A 22,204-nucleotide genomic window follows, 5' to 3' on the forward strand; every position below is an offset into this window, starting at 1 on the left:
TATATATATATATATATATGCATAAAGATAGTAATGGGCAACATGATGTAAGAAAGGTTGATAATAAAAAGATGTATGACTGCGGTAAAGTCATTTTGAAGGCCTTTTTTGTTTGTTTGTTTTTTTGCCTTTTTTCCCCTACTATACATTTCCCTTTCTTTCCTGTTGGTTTCCTGTTTTTTGTTTTTTTTTTTCTTCATTTTCGTTTCGTTTACGTTTCGTTGATTACACATAAATTCCTACAGGAGACGCATAAGAATACATTATATCCAAAGATGAAGAGGAAGAATAATAAAAAAAAAAAAAAAAAGGAACCAAAAGAAAAGAAAAAAGCAAAGAATTTTTTTTTTTTTCTCTTCTGTGGGTATTTATATTCTGATTTCTGTTCTTTCCTGTGGATTATGGAAGTCTCTTAGCAAGACCGATGATCATTCACCGTTTTTTTTTTTTTTCTAATTCTTTTCTTGTGTAGATTCCGCACAACTGAACTGGTTCTCTCACTTTCTCTCTCTCTCTCTCTATATATATATATATATGTGATTCCCTCTTTAACCTCTACATATATATAAATATATATATATATATATATTGATAATCACTTATCTTCTTTCTTTTCTTTTCTTTTCTTTTCTTTCTCTCTCTTTATATATATATATGTTAATATCAGAAGGCTGTGTTGTTTACGTATTCCTCATGGTAGCACTCACACCACTCTCAACATCCTCCGACAGCGTCTCATCAACACTCGCACAGGCGGTGGAACACACCATTTCCATCTCCATCTCCGCTGTTCTCTCTATTCAAAATAATGATACCAACAGTACCGATCTATTTAACACTAGTACTACTACTACTACCAATATGATGAATTGCACACATAATAGTACGATGATGAATCATACAATGTCTGCAAATTGTTCTTCTTCTTCTTCTTCTGCGCATAATAAACACTGTAAAGGAATGAAACCCCATTCCCATTCTCATTCTCATAAAACCTGTCCATTCCTGCAGATAAACAAAAGCGGTGAAACGAACACTACAGTGTTGTTCACATCATCCCCATCCTTATTATCATCATCATCATCATCGCACAACTTCTTCCACAACAGCACGTGGCTGCCATTCACTGCGTGGCTGATGGCTCTTTTATTCATCACAGTAGCGATGGCGTTTCTCGTTTACCGTTTTCTCTTAGCACGAAGCCCCACACACGGCGAATATGAGGAACTGTACAATGTCGATCCCCCAGTGGCTGTGAAGTTCCAGAAGAATGATGGAAATGCGGGAAATAATAATAATAATAATAATAACAGTCAGAACTCCAAAGGGGGAAATGCATCGCGGCAACGTTTTTTGGAGTCTCGGCGGGCGGCGGCTCAGAAATCATACGGCACCGCAGATAGTGCACCTTAGCGGAAAGGGGGAATATATATATATATATATATATATTATATTATATACAAAACAAAAAATAAAAAAAAAATGGAAAGTAACGGAGAATTAAGATGAGAAGAAGAGAAGAGAAAAAAAATAAGTACGAGGAGAAACAAAAGCGGGGTGGGATGGGGTGAAGTACATGTCCTAAAAAATAGAAAAAAGAAAAAGAAAAAAAGGATCTATAGAGTAGTTTCTGACGATGATTATGATGATGATGATGTGTGTGTGAAGTGAGGGTGGAAATGTAACCACTATTTATGATAAGAGTAATAATTAATAATAATAATAATAATTATTATTATTATTATTATTATTATAAAAAAAAGTATCTTATGCATGTAAAGGGTGAACAAAGCGAAATTTTTGAACCAGATATCTTGTTTATTTCTTTTTTATATATATATTATTCGTTCTCCCTTTATCTCTTTCTTTCTCTCTATTTGTTTCTTTCACTCTGTGTGTATGTACGAAGGGAATACATGTCGTCTGCATTTCTTTGTTTTCTTTTCTTCCTTTAATCCTTATTATAGAGTACACTCTGCTTATTAACCCCTTCACTATGCTATCATTCTATCATCTTTCTTTCTCTCTCTATTTGTTCTCACATTAATTAAGGCTGTACATCAGGAAACCACACACATATATAAACACACGCACCTTGCACACACGCACATATATACACTCACAGAGAGAGAGAGAGAGAGAGAGTAAAACCCCACTCTATATCTATATCAATCTATTTATTTCGTTTCTCCCTGTTATATATATATATATGTCTCTCTCTTCTTATCACGCATTCACATCCCTGATATTGTTCCTATCATTGATATCTCTGCAGTTGGTTTACAACCCTGCGGTACATCCTTCCATACTCTTGCCTGTTGTGGCCACGAACAGTTACACCACCGCCGGTGTTCCCCGCAGTGATGTGCGAGACCCCGAGTGGAGTTACGCCAACATTAGTGCCTGGCCGCCGCTCTGCAGAGAAGGTGTGCGGCAGAGTCCCATCTCCTTTGCCACTCGTGCGGCTCAACAACACACCGTCTGGCGAAGAGACTTGGAGCCACTGCAGTTCTCACAGGGATGTACATTCGCCGCAGAGCAGACATCCTTAAAGATAGTGAATGAAGTGAATACCATTTCGGCTCACTTTGTGGATCTGGATGATCCAAGTGGGGAGTCGCCTAATCCATGTACAACGCGAGATCCCACTGATAAAAAATCACCACTGTATCGATTTATGGCTTTACACTTTCACTCACCAGTTGAACATGAATTTCCACGTGGTAAACCAGATGCCGAATTACATCTTGTATTTGCGCATACTTCCTCAACAGGGAAATTGGCTCGATTGGTAATTGCGGTTCAACTTGTTGCATCTAATAAAGTGAATACAACCTCTGTACGTGCTCTTCGACATATATTGGTAGAAGGTTCACTTCCACCTAAACATGCTCTCACAACATGTACATTAACGGAAGATATTGCCATTGATGGATTTCTTCCAAGGCGAAGAAATTATCTTGTCTACAATGGATCACTTACAACTCCACCATGTGAAGAAAATGTTCGTTTTGTTGTGATGACAGTTCCTCAGATTATCTCTAAACTTGCATTAGAGCGACTTATTCAAGCCTTCAATCGTGCCCGTCCAGGAGAACACATGGGGAATAGAAGACCCGTACAACCTTTAAATGGACGTACTATTTACCGCTACGTGGATTTAGAGTATGAGAGGAAAAAATCGTCAAAGAAAGATATGAAGGATTATTATAATGTAGATCCACTTCAGAAAGATGTTTGGGGAGGAGATGATGAGATTCCAAGCAATATATCCAAGTCATCAGTCCCTATTCCCAATACAACAACAACAACAACACCAACAACAAAAACAACAAAAGGAGGAAAAAAAGATTCAGAAGACAGTGATGATAGCAGCATGGATGATTCTCAGGACAAAGTTAATAAATGGCCCCGTGCATTTACAAGAAATGAAGCAATTCTTTTTACATGTGCCGCCATTTTACTCCTTATTGTGACTTTTATTTTATACAGACGATGGAGTCGTGCGGTAACACCTGGAATGAGTTCAGAAGAGACGCAGCCACTTTCACGCAGATCATGGGATTATGGGACAGCACAGCTGTAGTAGTTTTTCTTTTCTTTTCTTTTCTTTTCTTTCTTCACTTGAAAAAAGATGGGATGGAAAGAGGGGTAGAGAGAGAGAGAGAGAGAGAGAGAGAGAGATGGAGAGGGGGAAATTTATCTCTCTCATTTATTTTACCTTTTTTTTTGTTTGTGCTGCAGGTTAGTGTCTGTGGTGTAAACCAATAGTGTAGTATTATGTCTAAAAAGTATGCCGTCTCTCCTCCCAAGAGTTTTCCACAAGGAAGAATGGGTGTGAATATTGAGAGAGCAAAAGAATAAATGAGGAACGAACAACAATAATAGAAATAATAAAACAAAAAAAAAAACAATAAACGAAGAACAAAAAAAAAAAAACAATGTTCCAGTACGTGAAATATTTCTCTGCTTTCATTTTATCTTATTTTCTTTATTTAATCTGTTCTTCGTATCCTTTTTTTCTTTTTTGCTCTCTTTCTTCTTGTTTTTCTTCTTTTGTTTTTTTTTTTTTTAATTTTAACTTGAATGGCAAACTTATCTTTTCTCCTGAAAAAAAAAAGGAGAGAGAGAGAGAAGAAGACACACAGACAGAGAGAGAGAGAGAGAGAGAAATTAGTGTGAGTGGCGGAGGGGGGTCTGTCGAGTCATAGAATAACGGCAAGAACAGAAAAAGAAAAAGAAAAAAAGGGAAAGGAGAGATTAATTCAAGACGCCAAGCCTAACAACAACAATATCAACAGAGATCCACCATAGGAAGAAAGAAGAGAAAAAAAAAGAAAAATAATAATCTTTATTCCCTAATCCAACGGCGATGTCGCACCTTTTTGCCATTTGCAAAGATGCAGTGTGTGTTGCAGAGGACACATGTGTTGCGTTTTATGCCCCAAAGAACCTCAAGAAATTTCGTGTGGAAAGATTAAGTGGTAGACGTATTGCCGGTTTATATATTGTAAAATCAGGAAAGGGTGAAATGCACCTTCATGTGATTGATGCAGAGGCAAATTGGTTTCTTATTTCTCTCAGTCATGTGGAATTATTATCTTCTTCTTCTATAAAAATGGTGAATGAGTCTACAGTAACATCGGGTCATAAACCAATTGTCTCTGCTCGTCGAGCTTTAACAGTTCATAAACAATTAATAAATGAACATGGTGTTCTTGAGGCACACTTTCACGAGGCGAATGGGGAATTACATTGTGTGCTTCTCACCATTGCTGGTGTGTATGAAGCCTCTTTACGTGATACGGCTGTTATCTCTGCAGAATCTATTATGACTTTTCGCAGTCCTTTACGTGATTGTACGATGGTAACAGGAAAATTAACAGGTCTTGTACTTGTCGGACAACGTGGGGAAAAGTGGGCCCAGTACTCTTTATATGGTGAGAGAGAAAAACAAAACTGTAGACAACTCCTTTTGCCTATTCAAATGCAAAGTATGGCATGTAATCCAGTTACAAACAGTGTGGCTATTGGTGGAATACGTGGGGAATTGATAGTTTATCCTTCCGTTACAGATGATCATCATTTCTCAGATCATTGGCATCATACACCATTAACAGCATTAAGTTTCTCTGTGGATGGTAATTCTCTTTATTCTGCTGCTCGAGAATCTATTATGCTAGTTTGGAATTTATCTTCCTACACTTTCAGAAAGATAGGATGCAGTTTAGGACTTGTTCGTTGTATTGTGCCTTCTTGCTCTAATGGATCACAATTATTAATGGCATGTGCAGAGTCAACACTTGCCACTCTTGATCTTTTACAGATGCGAGTAGAAAAATCTATTGATGGTGTTCAATGGTCTACAGGTGAAGCTTGCAGTGGATTGGTTGTAGGAAATTGGATGGGACAAGCTGCCGTTATATTAACTGGTTTACCAAATGTTGTTCGTGTGTGTGATCCCTTCTCTCAACAGGCATTATATTCACTTCACATTTCTTCACAAATGGAAACAATTCCAGTTCCACCTCGACATGGTATTCAACATGTGGGACTTCTTAAGGATAATCGTACTATTGTAACCTATGAAGAGTTTAGAGGTACAACACTTCCACCATTACTTCGTTTTTGGGTATATGATGCCAGTGTAAAACGACATGTGGAATCACAAACTATTTATTCTCCTCATTGCAGTCGTATATTGGCATTACAAACCGATAATATAAATGGACGTGTTTTTACACTCAGTTCAAATTCTATGAAATGTTGGGGAGAAGCTACGGAAGATGTAAATGATGCCTATGCTACGGCTACTGAACAGAAGGGATGGATTAATAAATCCTCATCTGCTACACCTTCACGTCTTGTTAATGATTTAATTCTTTCTCATGATGCTTCACTCTGTTTTATATCAGATGATAATGTTCATATCTACAGTATTGCAAATCTTCGTCCTGGAGAGACATGGCATCGTGTACTTACTCTCACACAATCTACATGTTTATCACCACTTCGAGATCTTCAATTATTAAATGAATGCCGTACAGTAGTGGCTCGTGATGAGACACATGTTTACTTTTGGTCATTAAACACACCTCATCAATCTGCGGTAGTTTGGGAAACGACGAAGCATACTATTTCTGCTCTCTGTTCATATGGAACTACATCTGTATTAATAGCAACAGATGATGGGTCTCTCTCTGAGTTATGTGGATCTTCTGAAAAGATGGGAAAAGAATTGGGACACGCCTCCAGTGTTACTCCACATCGTATTACACTAATGAAGTCTTTGCCGGGTGCGGATAAAGAGCGAGTGGCTGTGGTGGATGAGGCCTCAGGGTTTCGTGTACTTCACATCTCATTAACAGCAAGCAAACAACAACAAGAAGAAGAAGAGAATACGGCAAAGGTAGAGGTTGTGGATTTTAATGGAGTGAGTAAAGATGTGGTAAGTCAGGAAGACGGTGAAAAGTCACTTCAACACTTTTTCCATGATGTTTCCCGCATTGGTAAACGAGGAAACAAACTCAAGATCAACAACAACAACACTAATAATAATAACAATGCTGCAGAGAAAGATGATGATTATCATAATAATAATGATGAAGAAGATGATGAAGAGGATGAGGCGTCTTCTCTCAGTAATGCCGTACGGGCGGCGGCCGCAAAGAAGTGGCTGGCGGGAGTACTCGCAGACTCCGCCTACACCGCCCCACCCATGAGTTCTGTGCTCTCCTCATACCTCAAGAAGCGAGCAGGCATCCCAACACTCTGAAGTGGAGTGAAGTGAAAAAAGGTGGGAAAGACACTCGCCAGGAGAAAGAAGAAGAAAAAGAAAGAAAAGAAAAAAAGAAAAAAGATCATGATTGTGATGGATGGAAAGAGATTATGATCTTTTATCAAAGAAGGAAGGAAAGTAAGAAGAGAAGAGAATCTTTCAAGAAGGAGGGAATGAATGAAATCAATCAAGCACAGAGGAACAGTCGTTTAATATGATTTAGTAAGAAAAAAAAAAAAAACAGGAAAAAGAAAAGAAAAAAAAAGAGGTAATTTTAATACATTTTACAGTGTCTTAAAAAAAAAAAAAGAATGGAATAGTAACTTCTTTTTTTTTTTTTTTGGTAAATATTGATTTAAATTCCATTTATTGAAACATATCATTTCATCCACTGTTTGTTATTTTTTTTTTCTTTTATTCTTCTCTTGTTTATGCTGATCAGACGGAAACTGTTGATAGTGTTTTTCTGCAAATAGATAGTACTATGAATTCTAATGAAGATGATAATGATGATAAAGAAGAAGAAGAAATATTACACCTCCTGCGTGACCGGCAGGCCCATCTTCGGTACTTTGAAACCATTATGCATATTGCATTAAACAATATTCAGGAGTCACATACACAAAGATTGTTACTTCTCTATTTTGCCCTTGTTGGAAGTGATATGATGGGAGCGGAATGGATTACTAGCAGTAGTGATTCTAATAGATATAAGAATGAATTATATAATGAATTACATCTTTGCTATGATGTTCAAATTGGAGGATTTCAATCAGAACCTTTGCCTCTCTATGTGACAGGTCCCACAGTAGCAATGACTCACTGTGCTCTACACATTTTAAATACATGTTGTATGCTTCCTAAAGCCACCTTGGAATGGATAGAAAGAGAAAAAGTCATTTCATTTATTTTATCATGTCAAATAAATAGTAATAACTCTCTATATGGATCATCCTTTATAGGTGCTTTTCAGTCTTCTCCTATTATTTCTGAAGTAGATATTCGTTTCACTTATTCTGCTCTTATGTCATTAACCTTATTATGTGCCCCATTACCATTATCTGCAATTCCATCATTTTTACATGTTCTTGATAATGCTGTGGCATTTGTATGGCGCTGTTGGAATCCACACGAAGGGGGATTTGGTGCCGTTCCCGGTGCTGAATCACATGGAGGGATGACTTTCTGTGCTGTTGCCTCACTTGTACTCTGCAATGCCATCTCATCACTCACACGCAGTCATCGTCACTTACTACTGCGGTATTGTACTGCTCGTGTTTCCCGTGGTCCTAATGATCATAATGATACTAATAGTAATAATTATAGTGACGATGATGATAATAATAATTATAGGTCAGTTGATGTTCAAGAGAAGAAGAATAAAAAGGAAAGAAAAAGAAGAAAAACAATTATTGGTTATCAAGGGAGACCTCAGAAAGATTCTGACACATGCTACACACACTGGGTGGGATCCACACTACAGATACTCTGCGATAATGAAAATGAATGTGATGGTAATAGTGAAAACGATAAACTACTCATTGATCCACTTCCTATCATGAGATTTATTAATTCTTGTACTGATCACAAGAAGGGTGGTGTAAGTAAATGTATTGGTATCAAAGTAGATGCTGTGCATTCATGTCTTGGACTTTCAGGTCTTCTGCAACACATTAGTTTTAAACCAATGTTACCAGTTCGACCTCCTCATCCTGTATATGGCTGTTCATGGGAAATAGTAGAAAAAACAAAACTTCCTCAACTATTAAAACCAAGATAAAATACTTTTTGCTAATATTCATCACATTTACCACTAGTTTCTTTAAAAAGAAAAAAAAACTGGTGTAACTGTTTGTATTTTTTATGACCACAAAAATATGTGGTTTTTTTTTATTTTTATTTTTTATTTTGGTTTCTGTGGACTTCTTTTATGTATGGTTTTTTGCGCGTTCCTATATTCTAGAGTATGTTTATTTTTAATTGTTTCCTTTCTTCCTTCTTTGTACTCTTGTATAGTTAAGCAATAAGAACAAGAATGTGAAAGGCTGTTATGGTGATGTGTTAATCTGCTCTGTTTACTAACTCTTACATTGTGTTGTGTTTGCCGGTTGGTAAGGACTGATAGTCTCTAAAGCTACTGATACCCTTATTAAAACTTCTACTGTTGGTGTTCCTTCTCTTGTTTAGTTATGCTATTCCCGTGGCTGCGAAACGTCTTGGGGATGTTGGGAACGGGAGCGATGAGGAAGATGATGATCTTGAGGATTTTGAGATGCTTGATGGTGATTACGACAATGAGGGTGAGCAATACGAGGAGGATGAAGAGGAATACACTTCAACTTGAAGGAGTCCTGTGATATCCTGCACTGCAGCTAATGCTGAACCAAATTTAAAGGGTGATGCAGACAGCAGCAGCAGTATCTGCAGTTCTCTGTGGGTGCGTGTACCCCTACTGATTGTGGTTACACTGGCCTGTATTCTTCTGTGCTGATTGTAATGGTGGTGTGGTGTGACTCAGGTCATCCTTTGTTTTCTTTTTTTTTTGCATACATCCACACTACAGTCTAACTAATCTTCCACCTGTTGAGAATTATCTTCTTTTTGTGCTTCATATTGTTAATGTGTTTTGTGTGTGTGTTTTTGCTCTCTGTGTTTATCCTATAATTATTATTGCTACTCCATTGTGTGTTCTTGGAGACTCTCTGTGTGTACCTGGGCTTGCACTGTAATGATAATGATGAACTGCTTTTTCCAGTGAGAGGAAAAGGAAATAATAATAGCAGATGAATTTATATTTATAATTGCATATATATACACATATATATAGACTTACACCCATAGTTGGTGTATTTCTTTGTGTTTACTGGGTAAGTTGAGCTCAATTGTTTAATATCTGTTTGTTTGTTTGCTTCTTGGTTTTGCTGGGTCGCTGAGCCCTTTTTTATGATATTTGTGAGTGTGGGCTTTTTTTTTGTTTTTACTCTTACTGAGGTTATTGCGCTTTATTTCACAACTTAACAGGCGTGTATTTCTCTTGCGATGTGAGTTTCTTTTGCGGTAAACGATTTGTGTGTCCTAACATGTTTGACACTTCATTTATTTTCTTTTTTGCTTTTTGATTCTCTTTCTTTCTAGATCAGTGTTTTTACGCAAACCAAACTATTTTTTTCTCTCACGATGATGAAGATGAACCGTGTGATGTGTGTGTTGGCCGTTCTGCTGTGCCTCGCCTGCGGGTATGCCATGGCGGCTTCTGCTGCTGAGGTCAAAGAAAATGAGAACATTGCGGTCCCAGTAAAACGAGACACGGAACCAACTCCAGGGGTTGGGGATGGTCTGCCAGGGCAGGAGGAAGGAGAGCCAGAAAATGGTACCGGAGAGACTCACCCAGTACCCCCTCAGGAAGAAGAAGAAGAAGATACAGATGATGAAGAAGGTGGTGAAACTGATAATGATGGCACTGGAGGGGGTTCGCCTGGCCAAGATGGTACAAGTCCTAATCCGCAACCTCCCGCAAATGATGAACAAGAGGGTGGTAACCAACAGAAACCTGATGGGGAATCTCCTGACACAAATCCCGATCAACCTGGAGATGATGTGAAACCTGAACAAAACCCCAGCCAGAAACCTGAGGATGACAAACCAGTAACACAAGAACCCACATCCACTAATGCACCAAGCAACGAGCAGAAGCCGGGCGATGCTGACAGCAGTTTCAGCCCTGTGTGGATGCGCACTGCCGCACCTCTGCTGATTGTGGTTGCGTTGGTATTGTAAAACGGTGTACTGAGGGGATTCGTTTGATTGACGGAAGCACTTAATAATAATAATTTCACCATATATATATTATTGCTACTTCCGTAGTCAAGTAAAGTAATTCGCTATATACTTGGAGGTTTATTTTTAATTATATTGAACTTCCTCTTTTTTTTTTTATTACCTTTCTCTCATTAAATTTCTTGTTTTTGGTCATGTGCAGAGGCCCTGTGTGTTCTTCTGCTCACTGACCACGTATATATCGTATGTATCACAAATATACGTTTATACCTGTGATTAATGAACCCAGACTGTTGTACAACAATATACACTTGGAGTTTTGGTATTTNAGGTCATCCTTTGTTTTCTTTTTTGCATGCATCCCTACAGTCTAACTAATCTTCCACCTGTTGGGATTCTTTCTACTGTTTTTTTGTTTCTTAATTTTATTGTGTTTTGTGTGTTTTTCGCTATCTGCGTTTATCCTATAATAATTATTATTGCTACTCCATTGTGTGTGTGTGTTATTGGAGACTCTCTGCGTGCGTGTGCACCTGGGCTTGCACTGTGATAATGATGATGAACTGCTTTTTGCAAAGTGAAAAGAAAAGGAAATAATAATAACAGATGAATTTATATTTATAATTGCGTATATAGACATATATAGACTTACACCCATAGTTGGTGTATATTTCTATGTTTACTGGGTAAGATGGGCTAATGCTAAAAACATGATTCTTTCTTTTTTTTTTCTTTAGTGTGCTTGGGTACTGTGTGTTTTGCCCTGCACGGTTTTTGGTGTTCTGCTTTATGCAGAGCAAAGAAAATAATAGTAATAAATACAATTGGTATTTTTAAGTGCTTGAACAGACCAGCATACCCAGTTGTCTGTGAGTTATTTTTGTGCGGTTGATGCGTCTCTCAATTTGTGTTTTTTTTTTTTCATTTTTTTTTCTTGGGCGCTGTGTGCTTTTTCCTGCATTGTTGTGTGTTGGAGTGTTTTGTGTAGGGAGAAAAAATAATAAGGGATACATATATATATATATTTGTAATTGTGCTTGGTTTGAACAGAAGAGGCATTTTGATGTATTTCTGTGCTTTATGATTCTGATGGTCGTTTTGTTTAATATCTTTTTTTTTCTTTTGAGGGGTTAATTGGGATTATGTGTTTGTTACTGGGTATTGTATGCGTTGTTCCTTTTATTTGGGCCAATATCTGATTTATGGTTGTAGTTTTCTGTTATGTGGGTGCTTCTGCTGTAATTATTGATTGTTGTTTGATTTGGTGTGTGTTTTCATTTTCTTGTTCTCATTGATTCACTTTTTTTTTGTTTTTCTATCTGGTTTTGTTTTCTTGTGTGTAAATGATTGAAGTAAGACTACTACAAGAAGTATTGTAATGGTAATGATGATGCGCTACGTGTTGTGTATCCTCGCTCTCCTGCTCTCCTGTGCGTGTGTGCACGTCCTCGCTGAAGAAGTGCCTGCCGCCGATCTTTCCGACCAAGTCCCTGATACGGAGAGTGAAAGAATACAATGTGAGACAGCATCTACTGAAGAGGCAAAGAAGAAACCGTGCGAAGTATCTCCCGCTCCTCCTTCAACTCCTGCTTCTCCTCGAGGTCCTGCTGGTGCTGCTGTTGAACCTTCATTGCCAGATCCTTCTGGAGAAAATGGTGCAAAGGCGACAAAAGGCAGAGAACCCGTGACTGAACAGAGTACGCATGCTCAGACACCGGCACAACCTGAAAGTACTCCAATCAGTGAAACCGTTCAACGTGAAGGTGAACAGAACAATTCAGGAGCAGAAGGACCACAGGGAAATCAAACTGGAGCACAACCCAATTCTTCTGCAGGACCCAGTACAGGTAATACAGACACTCAAGAAAACAGCAGGAGCCAAGAACTGACAACTGACACAAAGGATTCTCAACCAAACAATGATACAGTTGATACCAATAACTCAGAAACCATAAACTCTGACACTGTCAACACACCCAATAATAATGAGAAGTCAACCACTACCACCACAACAACAACAACTACACTTCCTCCTGAACTCACAAACAACAAGAAGGGTGATGCAGACAGCAGCAGCAGTATGAGCAGTTCTGTGTGGGTGCGTGTACCACTACTAATTATGGTTACTCTGGCCTGTATTCTTGTGTGCTAATTATTGTGGTGGTGGTGGTGGTGTGACTCAGGTCATCCTTTGTTTTCTTTTTTGGATGTATCCTTACAGTCTAACTAATCTTCCACCTGTTGGGATTCTTTTCTTTTTTTGTTTCTTAATGTTATTGTGTTTTGTGTGTTTTTGCTCTCTGTGTTTATCCTATAATTATTATTTTCGCTACTTCATTGTGTGTGTGTGTTCTTGGAGACTCTCTGTGTGGCTGTCTGGGCTTGCACTGTGATAATAATGATGAACTGTTTTTTGAAGTGAGAAAAAAGAAATAATAATCACAGATGAATTTATATTTATAATTGCCTATATACACATATAAAGACTTACACCCATAGTTGGTGTATTTCTTTGTGTTTACTTGGTAAGTTGGGCTAAGGGTTAATATCTGTTTCTTTGCTTGTGGTTTGCTGGGTCGTTGTGTCCTTTGCTCTTTATTGTTATTGTGATCTGTTTTCTGCAGAAAAGGAAAAAAAAAGATAACTGATACACATTTGTATTCATAATTGCTTATTAATTTATGTATACCAGGATTTCAGTGGTGATTGTGTGTTTGATGATGCTTTGTGCTGCTCAAAAAAAATTTTTTTTCTTGTTTTAGTTGTGTATTGTCTGTGGTGCCCCTTTATTGGATTCTTTATTGTTTGTGTTGGTGGTGTTGTTGTTCTGTGAATAATTCTCTTGTGCTATTCTCCCCCTTTGGTATGTCTGTATATGTGTCTATTGTATTGAATATATATTTTTTTGTTTTTTTTTTGTTTTTATGCTTTGTTTTCCAGTCAATATTCCCAAAACAACAAAAGGATATCTTTCTATGATGTTGCGCCGTGTGTTTTGTCTTTTGACTTTGCTGCTAAGTGTGGCATGTGTTTCTGCGGTGGTTGAAGGGACTACAGCTCAGCTTTCTCAGACTTCCCAGACTACTATTCCTGGGGCACCAGCAGCACCTTCACTTGGTCAGTCTTCTCAGTCTCTTCAGCCTCCTGGTACTGGTGCTCTTCCTTTGCATCCTCAGTCTCCTGGTACTGTTTCTGCACCTCCTTCTGGCGTACCTTTTCAACCATTACCACCACAATTACCACTGCCACTACCAGGAAGTGGTGGTGATGATGCTTGTGCTAATGGTGGTTCTTTTGAAGAGCTTTTGAAATGTCTTCATAAACATGAGGGAACTAATCCTTCTGCAGCTGGGAATGGTACTGCCGCACCTCCTGTTTCTCATCCCCTAAAGCCTGGAAATGGTGTGGTTGGAACTGGAGATGGTACTTCACAAGATCCCGAACAGAGTGAGCCCAGCAATGCAACGGCGGAAAATACATCTAACCGGGAAAGTTCAGGCACAGAATCCTCTTCTTCAACATCTGCTGAAACTCCTGCCACACCTTCACAGAACAATGGGGAGTCAAAAGAACCTGAAACTGAAAATGCTAGGAATGAAAGTACATCTTCAGAGGGTAATTCATCAAGCAGCCAAGGTGATTTGAGAAATGCAGACACCAACACCAACACCACCAATTCAATTCCTCCTGTACCTGCAGGGAACAAAATACCAAATTTAATGGTTGATGCAGACAGCAGCAGTATGAGTTCTGTGTGGATGCGTGTGCCACTACTGATTGTGGTAGCACTGGCCTGTATTCTTGTGTGCTAATTGTAGTGGTGATGGTGGTGTGACTCAGGTCATCCTTTGTTTTCTTTTTTGCATGCATCCCTACAGTCTNAACCCAGACTGTTGTACAACAATATACACTTGGAGTTTTGGTATTTGACCCTTTTGTTTTGGATTTGTGTACTTTTTTTTTCTGTATATACTGTTTTTGAGGTCTGCATCATCTTGTAAAGGGACTATTCCTTTTATACTACTGTACTCTGCTGTTGCAGCTGCTTCTCTTTTTCTCTCTCTCACTGTGAGTATTTGTGTCCTGTATCCACTCTCTTTCTCTCTCTCTCTCTCTCTTTTTTTCCTTCTTTTCCACACCCATTGCAAAGATCTGTGAACTCAAGTGACGAGAACAACAAGAAGAAGAGCAATGATGATGATGCGCCGTGTGATGTGTGTGTTGGCCGTTCTGCTGTGCTGTGCCTGCGGGTATACCATGGCTGCTGCTGCTACTACTGCTGGACAGCCAAAGGCAGTGATGGCTGAGATCGGTACCCCGGAAGTCGCAGTTGTTTCGCGTTTTGTGCTTGGCTTACCGTCGGACGCGAGTGTCGAAGACGTTAAAAATGCCGAAAAAGAGTTACAGAAAAAGTCGAAAGTTGCAGAATGTGAAAAGGATCCTCATGGTGTCGATTGTAAAAAACCTCCAGCAGTTCAAGCAGAAGCAACGGCTTCGTCGTCAGGTTTACCTTCAGCTTCATCACAAGTACCTAGTGTACCTGGCCAATTACATGAAGTTAATTCGCAAAAAGTGATTGCTGAACCATCTCCTGACGCACGTCCTGGTGTTCCTGTGCAAGGTGCATTGTCTGCTGATGCTGCTCGTGGTGCTGCTGCTGCACATGGTCAAGAAGAAGCTGAAACAACTGTTGGAGCTCCTTCTGCTGTTCATGATGCTGCTGCACGGGAAGATCAGCCGACAAAACCCAATGATACATCGAAAAACGGGGGCGATATAACTGAACAACGAGAGAAATCACCCGAACAAGTGCAGGAAGCTGAAAGTACTCATGTTGTACAAAATGAAGAGACTACAGCCGCAGACACAAAAGATACATCTGGACAATTACGTACTGAAGCTGCTCCGGCACCTCCGAGTGCACCTGAAACTTCTTCCAACAATCCTCTCACGGAGACTTCCAATGAATCTAATGCTGCAGAGAGTGTGGTGACAAACGTGACAAATGATGAGGAAAATACAACCAGTAATGAAGAATCAACTACAACCACCACAACAACACTTCCTCCTGTACCTACAACCGACCCACGGATCAGCAGCATTGCCTCCGCAGTACAGAAGAATGCTAACGCAGACAACAGTGTCAGTCCTCTGTGGGTGCGTGTACCACTACTGATTGTGGTTACACTGGCCTGTATTCTTGTGTGCTAATTATTGTGGTGATGGTGGTGTGACTCAGGTCATCCTTTTTTTTTTTTTTTTTTGCATACATTCCTACAGTCTAACTAATCTTCCACCTGTTGGGATTTTCTTCTTTTTATTGTTAATGTGTTTTGTGTTTGTTTTTGCTCTCTGTGTTTATCCTATAATTATTATTATTGCTACTCCATTGTGTGTGTGTGTGTTCTTGGAGACCCTCTCTGTGTGTGCCTGGGCTTGCACTGTGATAATGATGATGAACTGCTTTTTTGTAGTGGGAAGAAAAAAGAAATAATAATAACAGATGAATTTATATTTATAATTGCTTCTATACACATATAGAGTTATACCCATAGTTGGTGTATATTTCTGTGTTTATTGGGTAAAATGGGCTAATGTTTAATTTCTTTTTTTTTTTTTTCTTTGGTGTGCTTGGGTATTGTGTGTTTTGCCCTGCACGGTTTTTGGTAATCTCCTTTATGCAGAGCAAAGAAAATAATAGTAATAAATACAATTGGTATTTTTAAGTGCTAGAACAGACCAGCATACTCAGTGGACTGTGAGTTATTTTTGTGCGATTGATGCGTCTCTCAATTTGTGTTTTTTTTTTTTTTCATTTTCTTTGTTTGGGCGCTGTGTGCTTTCTCCTGCATTGTTGTGTGTTGGAGTGTTTTGTGTAGGGAGAAAAAATAATAAGGAATACATAAGTATATTTGTAATTGTGCTTGGTTTGACCAGAAGAGACACTGTTATGTATTTCTGTGCTGTCTACTTCTGATGGTCGTTTTGTTTAATTTCTTTTTTTTTTTATTTTGAGGGGTTAATTGGGATTATCTGTTTGTTATTGGGTACTGTGTGCTTTTTTACTTTAATTTGGGTACTATCTGAGTTATGGTTGTAGTTTTCTGTTATGTGGGTGCTTCTGCTTTAATTGTTATCTGATGTTTGATTTGTTGTGTATTCTTATTTTCTTGTGTACATTGATTCACTTTCTTTCTGTTTTTCTATCTGGTCTTTTTTTTTCTGTAAGCGATTGAAGTAAGACTACTACAAGAAGTATTTTAATGGTAATGATGATGCGCCACGTGCTGTGTATCCTCGCTCTCCTGCTCTCATGTGCGTGTGTGCACGTCCTCGCTGAAGAAGTGCCTACCGCCGATCTTTCCGACCAAGTCCCTGATACGGAGAGTGAGACAAAGATTCTTCTCCAAGGTACTCCTGTCGCCCAGTGCACTGCTGATGGTGTTACTACTGGGTGCCCTCCTGGTGGTCCTGTTGCTGCTGCTGGTGAAGCTCCTGGTTCTCCGTGCCCCAATGGTGGTGTTCCTGAAACTGGTTCCACGGGTAGTACTGGTGCTTGTACTTCCGTCTCACAACCAGCAACACTACAACCAGATCGTAGTCGTGTCTCGCCGGCAAGAGAGGGATCGGAACACACAGACGATAGTGATCCTGCACATGATAGCAGGGACCCTGTGGGAGGTCATCCTGGTAAAAGAGGTAAGCCGGATCCGAAGGGCCCAGATGTAGATGTGAAAGGGCCTAGGGTGGATCCACAGGAGCAAAGGGTCGAAAAAGGACCTGTTGAAAGCCATCAAGAAGAGAGAGTGTTGACTGAGAGGGATAATCACGCTGGACGAAGTCAGAGCCATCAGCCACCAACTACTGATCCTGATCCAACTTCACGTTCTCATGATTCTCCTTCTTCAGCAGTTCTTCCTACTTCATCACGTCCTGAAGGAACCACCAAAGGTGATGAATCAGTGTCTCAGCAGATAACAAGTGGTGATCGCTCACAGGGTAGCAGTGATCAGGGAGACACAGAACAAGGTGACAACACACAGAACACGCACACAACAGGCCCAGAAAGTAATGATGGACAAGACTCTTCTGCTTCCATAAATCAACGTACAGGTGATACTTCTTCCAGCAATACATCCACAGATGAAGCGCATAATAATCAGGCTGAAAGTGACCCTAATGTTGCAACTCCTTCTGAGGGTGAATCAACCAGTGAGGAATCAACCACCACCACCACTACTACCACAACCACAACACTTCCTCCTGAGCTTTCAAACAGCAAAAAGGGTGATGCAGACAGCAGCAGTATCTGCAGTTCTGTGTGGGTGCGTGTGCCCCTATTGATTGTGGTTACACTGGCCTGTATTCTTGTTTGCTGATTGTAATGGTGGTGTGGTGTGACTCAGGTCATCCTTTGTTTTCTTTTCTTGCATGCATCCATACAGTCTAACTCATCTTCCACCTGTTGGGATTTCTTTTCTTTCTTTTGTGTTTCTTAATGTTAATGTGTTTTGTGTGTTTTTACTCTCTATGTTTATCCTATAATTATTATTATTATTGCTACTCCATTGTGTGTGTGTGTTATTGGAGACTCTCTGTGTGCACCTGGGCTTGCACTGTGATAATGAATTCCTTTTTACAGTGAGAAAAAAGAAATAATAGTAACAAATGAATTTATATTTATAATTGCTTATATATACATATATATACTTGTACCCATAGTTGGTGTATTTCTTTGTGTTTACTGGGTAAATTGGGCGAATGGTTAATATCTGTTTTTTTGCTTGGTGATTTTGCTGGGTGGTTCAGCCTTTTTTGAGATATTTGTGAGTGTGGGCTTCTTTTTGTTTTTACTCTTACTAAGGTTATTGCGCTGTATTGCGTTCTTTCACTGGTGGCTTTTTCTTTTCGTGATGTGAGTTTCTTTGTGGTTTACTATTCATGTCCTGTATCCACTCACTATGTATGTATCTTTCTTTGTCTCTTCCTTCTTGTTTCTCTTTTCCACACTCTCTGCATAGACCTGTGAACTCAAGTGACGAGAACAAGAAGAAGAAGAGTGACGATGACCACGATGATGACGCGCCGTGTGTTTTGTCTTTTGACTTTTCTGCTAAGTGTGGCATGTGTTTCTGCGGTGGTTGAAGGGACTACTAGTCAGTCTCCCCAGCCTTCTCTGCCTTCTCAGCCTACTGCTCTTGTTCCTGGGGCAGCAGCAGCAGCTTCACTTGGTCAGTTTCTTCAGTCTTCTCAACCTACTGCTCTTGGGGCTACTGGGTTAGAACAGGAAACCAATCCTCATACTGTTGGTCAACCTGGTGTTTCTGGTCTTGTACCTCCTCTTGGTACCGGTCCTGTTCCTTCACCACCATTACTAACACCATCACGATTACCACTGCCACAACCAGGAAGTGTTGTTGTTGATCCTGTTGCTAGTGCTTGTGCTGGTGGTACTTATCAAGAGCTTATGGAATGTCTTCGGAAACATGAGGGAACTAATCCTCCTACAGCTAGGAATGGTACTGCTGCACCTCCTATTACTCATCCCCTACAGCCTGGAAAAGGTGTGGTTGGAACTGGAGGTGCTACTCCAGAAGACTCCAAACAGAGTGAGCCCAGCAATGCAACGGCGGAAAATAATTCTAACCGGGAAAGTTCAGGCACAGAATCTTCCCCTTCAACATCTGCTGAAACTTCTGTTACACCTTCACAGAACAATGAGGAGTCAAAAGGACCTGAAACTGAAAAAGCTGGGAATGAAATTACATCTTCAGAGGGTAATTCATCAAGCAGCCAAGGTGACTCGAGAAATACAGACACCAACACCAACACCACCAATTCAATTCCTACTGTCCCTGAAATCAGCACTAACAACATAATGCCAAATTTAAAGGGTGATGCAGACAGCAGCAGCAGCAGTATGAGTTCTGTGTGGATGCGTGTGCCACTACTGATTGTGGTTACACTGGCCTGTATTCTTGTGTGCTAATTATTGTGGTGATGGTGATGTGACTCAGGTCATCCTTTGTTTTCTTTTCTGGATGCATCCCTACAGTCTAACTAATCTTTTCACCTGTTGAAATTATCTTCTTTTTGTGCTTCATATTGTTAATGTGTTTTGTGTGTTTTTGCTCTATATATATCCTATAATTATTATTGCTACTCCATTGTGTGTTCTTGGAGACTCTCTGTGTCCACCTGGGCTTGTACTGTGATGATGGTGATGAAATGCTTTTTGCAATGGGACAAAAGAAATAATAATAACAGATGAATATATATTTATAATTCCGTATATACACACATATATAGACTTGTGCCCATAGTTGGTATATATTTCAGTGTTTACTGGGTAAATTGGGCTTATTGTTAAAAACCTTTTTTGTTTTTGATGATTTTGCTGGGTCGTTGTGTGCTTTGACCTGTACTGTTTTGGTATTCTGCTTTTTGCAGAGGGAAGAAATAATAACTGTTACACATAATTTCATCCTTTGCTATATATGCTGTTCACCCAATCAAGAGCTATATATTTTTGTGTTTCCTGCTCTTGTTGGTCGCCATTTTTAATTTATTATATATCCTTCTTTCAGAATTAATTGTGATTTTCTATTTAATACTGGGAATTGTGTTTTTTTTTTTTGTTTTAATTGGATGCTATTTGAGTGATTGTTATGGCATTGTGTTTTGGATGTGTATATATGTGTGTGTCTATTATATTGACTTTTTGCCTTTGCTCTCTGCTTTACTGTTCAGTTCAAATACCAAAGACAAAATAAATAATTCTTTCCATGATGTCACCGTGGCGTTTGCTGCTTTTGCTGGCTTTACTACAGAGCATTGCACCTATGACTGTGGTTGCTGCTAGAGAGTCTACTGATGATGATGATGATGAAGAGACTACTACTACTACTGATGATGTTGTTGAAGAGGAGGCGGTATCTACAGAGCATACAATAAATGAAGATGAGCCTCCTCAATCTTGTTGTCCTTGTCCCTGTTGTTGGTGTTGTCGGTGCCGCTGCCCTTAGACACCCCCGTTGTCAGTCCCATCCATCCCCTTCTCCCTGCAGCCAAAGAAGTCTCTCCTCGTCCTCCAGCGCTTAATCATCCTCTTTCTCCTCTGTGTCCTTTTGTTCAAATTCCCTTTTTGCAAATTGCGGTGGTAGTCGTCGTGGTGTGTTAGGTAAAAAAAAGAAAAAAGAAAAAAAAAAAGGCTTAGCGGCAAGAAGTGCAAACAACAAAGTATGATAAAGGGTGGTGTTCTAAGCAAAGATGATCTATGTGTACTACTGGTGTAAGGCAGAAAAGAGAAACATGTATGATAAAATTTAATGGAGACTACTGAAGTTCCACAAAGGGTGAAAACTGACCGAGAATAAACTAATAAATAATGTAATAAAGATTGGGTGATCACGAAAGATCCAATTGAATAAAAAAGAATTTTCTTAGTTACAACTTTTTTATTCCGAGAATTGTTCGTATTCTGCCAAACCTTGTTAATTTGTAGTTCGGCTTGCATCACCTCGTAAAGAAGCAACAAATAGAATTACCAAACTGTGTCTTCAGAATGTGGCTGAAGAAGGACAGACAAGATAACAGTACTTCTAAAGGAGATAATGATAAAATGAAAAGTTGCAAAGGTAAATGGGGAAAGTTAGAAATAGGGAAGTGAAATGAACCACAATCCCATTCTTCTACTGGACCTTGTACAAGTGGTTCTGACACAGAAGAAATTCATACTACACAGAACGAGAAGAAACCAAATTTAAAGGGTGATACAGACAACAGCAGTATCAGTTCTGTGTGGGTGCGTGTACCACTACTGATTGTGGTTACACTGGCCTGTATTCTTGTGTGCTAATTGTGGTGGTATGACTCAGGTCATTCTTTGTTTTCTTCTTTTCTTTGCATACATCCCTACAGTCCAACTAATCTTCCACCTGTTGAAATTATCTTCTTTTTGTTTCTTAATGTTAATGTGTTTTGTGTGTTTTTGCTCTCTGTGTTTATACTATAATTATTTTTGCTACTCCATTGTGTGTGTGTGTGTTCACCTGGGCTTGCACTGTGATGATGGTGAACTGCTTTTTGTAGTGAGAAAAAGGAAATAACAATAACAAATGAATTAATATTTATAATTGCTTTTATACATATATATAGACTTACACCCATAGTTGGTGTATATTTCTGTGTTTACTGGGTAAGTTGGTATCATTTGTTTAATTTTCTTTTCTTTTTATGGTTTTGCTGGGTCTTGTTTGTGTGATGCCCATTTATTGTACTCTCTATTGTTTACACTTTTTTTGTTTTCATTGTTAATGATTTTATTGCGCTGTATTGCATTCTTTCACTGGTAGGTTTTGCTTTTACGATGTGAGTTCCTTTTGTGGTAATCGATTTGTGTGTCCTAACAGGTTTGATACTTTATTTATTTTCTTTTTTTGTTTTTTGATTCTCTTTCTTTCTACACCAATGTTTCTACGCAAACCAAATTATTGTCTCTCTCATGATGATGATGATGCGCCGTGTGATGTGTGTGTTGGCCGTTGTGCTGTGCTGTGCCTGCGGGTATACCATGACGGCTGCGACTGCTGTTGATAATGACAGTCCCAGTGGCCGTGGTGTATCCCGTGGGGCTGTGGAGGTGTCGTG

General features: G+C 39.2%; 10 protein-coding genes across 10 annotated transcripts; all 10 read left to right on the top strand.

Annotated features, from left to right (window-relative positions):
• Nucleotides 1–693: 693 nt before the first annotated feature.
• TM35_000112940 (uncharacterized protein) lies at nucleotides 694–1,413 on the top strand (the record flags this gene model as incomplete). Its single annotated transcript, XM_029025003.1, has 1 exon — nucleotides 694–1,413. One exon carries the CDS (start codon nucleotides 694–696, stop codon nucleotides 1,411–1,413), a length of 720 nt encoding a protein of 239 aa, XP_028883826.1.
• A 796-nt stretch (nucleotides 1,414–2,209) lies between these two features.
• TM35_000112950 (putative carbonic anhydrase-like protein) lies at nucleotides 2,210–3,586 on the top strand (the record flags this gene model as incomplete). The annotated part of the gene is made up of 1 exon (XM_029025004.1): nucleotides 2,210–3,586. The coding sequence occupies one exon, from the start codon at nucleotides 2,210–2,212 to the stop codon at nucleotides 3,584–3,586; it is 1,377 nt and encodes a 458-aa protein (XP_028883827.1).
• A 786-nt stretch (nucleotides 3,587–4,372) lies between these two features.
• On the top strand, nucleotides 4,373–6,775 carry TM35_000112960 (NET1-associated nuclear protein 1 (U3 small nucleolar RNA-associated protein 17); the record flags this gene model as incomplete). Its single annotated transcript, XM_029025005.1, has 1 exon — nucleotides 4,373–6,775. The coding sequence occupies one exon, from the start codon at nucleotides 4,373–4,375 to the stop codon at nucleotides 6,773–6,775; it is 2,403 nt and encodes an 800-aa protein (XP_028883828.1).
• A 487-nt stretch (nucleotides 6,776–7,262) lies between these two features.
• On the top strand, nucleotides 7,263–8,558 carry TM35_000112970 (geranylgeranyltransferase type I beta subunit; the record flags this gene model as incomplete). Its single annotated transcript, XM_029025006.1, has 1 exon — nucleotides 7,263–8,558. The coding sequence occupies one exon, from the start codon at nucleotides 7,263–7,265 to the stop codon at nucleotides 8,556–8,558; it is 1,296 nt and encodes a 431-aa protein (XP_028883829.1).
• Nucleotides 8,559–9,955: 1,397 nt separating this feature from the next.
• TM35_000112980 (uncharacterized protein) lies at nucleotides 9,956–10,555 on the top strand (the record flags this gene model as incomplete). The annotated part of the gene is made up of 1 exon (XM_029025007.1): nucleotides 9,956–10,555. The coding sequence occupies one exon, from the start codon at nucleotides 9,956–9,958 to the stop codon at nucleotides 10,553–10,555; it is 600 nt and encodes a 199-aa protein (XP_028883830.1).
• Nucleotides 10,556–11,933: 1,378 nt separating this feature from the next.
• TM35_000112990 (uncharacterized protein) lies at nucleotides 11,934–12,707 on the top strand (the record flags this gene model as incomplete). The annotated part of the gene is made up of 1 exon (XM_029025008.1): nucleotides 11,934–12,707. The coding sequence occupies one exon, from the start codon at nucleotides 11,934–11,936 to the stop codon at nucleotides 12,705–12,707; it is 774 nt and encodes a 257-aa protein (XP_028883831.1).
• A 772-nt stretch (nucleotides 12,708–13,479) lies between these two features.
• TM35_000113000 (uncharacterized protein) lies at nucleotides 13,480–14,367 on the top strand (the record flags this gene model as incomplete). The annotated part of the gene is made up of 1 exon (XM_029025009.1): nucleotides 13,480–14,367. One exon carries the CDS (start codon nucleotides 13,480–13,482, stop codon nucleotides 14,365–14,367), a length of 888 nt encoding a protein of 295 aa, XP_028883832.1.
• A 379-nt stretch (nucleotides 14,368–14,746) lies between these two features.
• On the top strand, nucleotides 14,747–15,766 carry TM35_000113010 (uncharacterized protein; the record flags this gene model as incomplete). Its single annotated transcript, XM_029025010.1, has 1 exon — nucleotides 14,747–15,766. The coding sequence occupies one exon, from the start codon at nucleotides 14,747–14,749 to the stop codon at nucleotides 15,764–15,766; it is 1,020 nt and encodes a 339-aa protein (XP_028883833.1).
• Nucleotides 15,767–16,818: 1,052 nt separating this feature from the next.
• Nucleotides 16,819–17,934, top strand: TM35_000113020 (uncharacterized protein; the record flags this gene model as incomplete). The annotated part of the gene is made up of 1 exon (XM_029025011.1): nucleotides 16,819–17,934. The coding sequence occupies one exon, from the start codon at nucleotides 16,819–16,821 to the stop codon at nucleotides 17,932–17,934; it is 1,116 nt and encodes a 371-aa protein (XP_028883834.1).
• Nucleotides 17,935–18,620: 686 nt separating this feature from the next.
• TM35_000113030 (uncharacterized protein) lies at nucleotides 18,621–19,544 on the top strand (the record flags this gene model as incomplete). The annotated part of the gene is made up of 1 exon (XM_029025012.1): nucleotides 18,621–19,544. One exon carries the CDS (start codon nucleotides 18,621–18,623, stop codon nucleotides 19,542–19,544), a length of 924 nt encoding a protein of 307 aa, XP_028883835.1.
• Between the last annotated feature and the right edge of the window lie 2,660 nt (nucleotides 19,545–22,204).

Source organism: Trypanosoma theileri (genome assembly GCF_002087225.1).
Source record: "Trypanosoma theileri isolate Edinburgh chromosome Unknown TM35_Tth_11_V1, whole genome shotgun sequence".
Taxonomy (NCBI): Eukaryota; Euglenozoa; class Kinetoplastea; order Trypanosomatida; family Trypanosomatidae; genus Trypanosoma; species Trypanosoma theileri.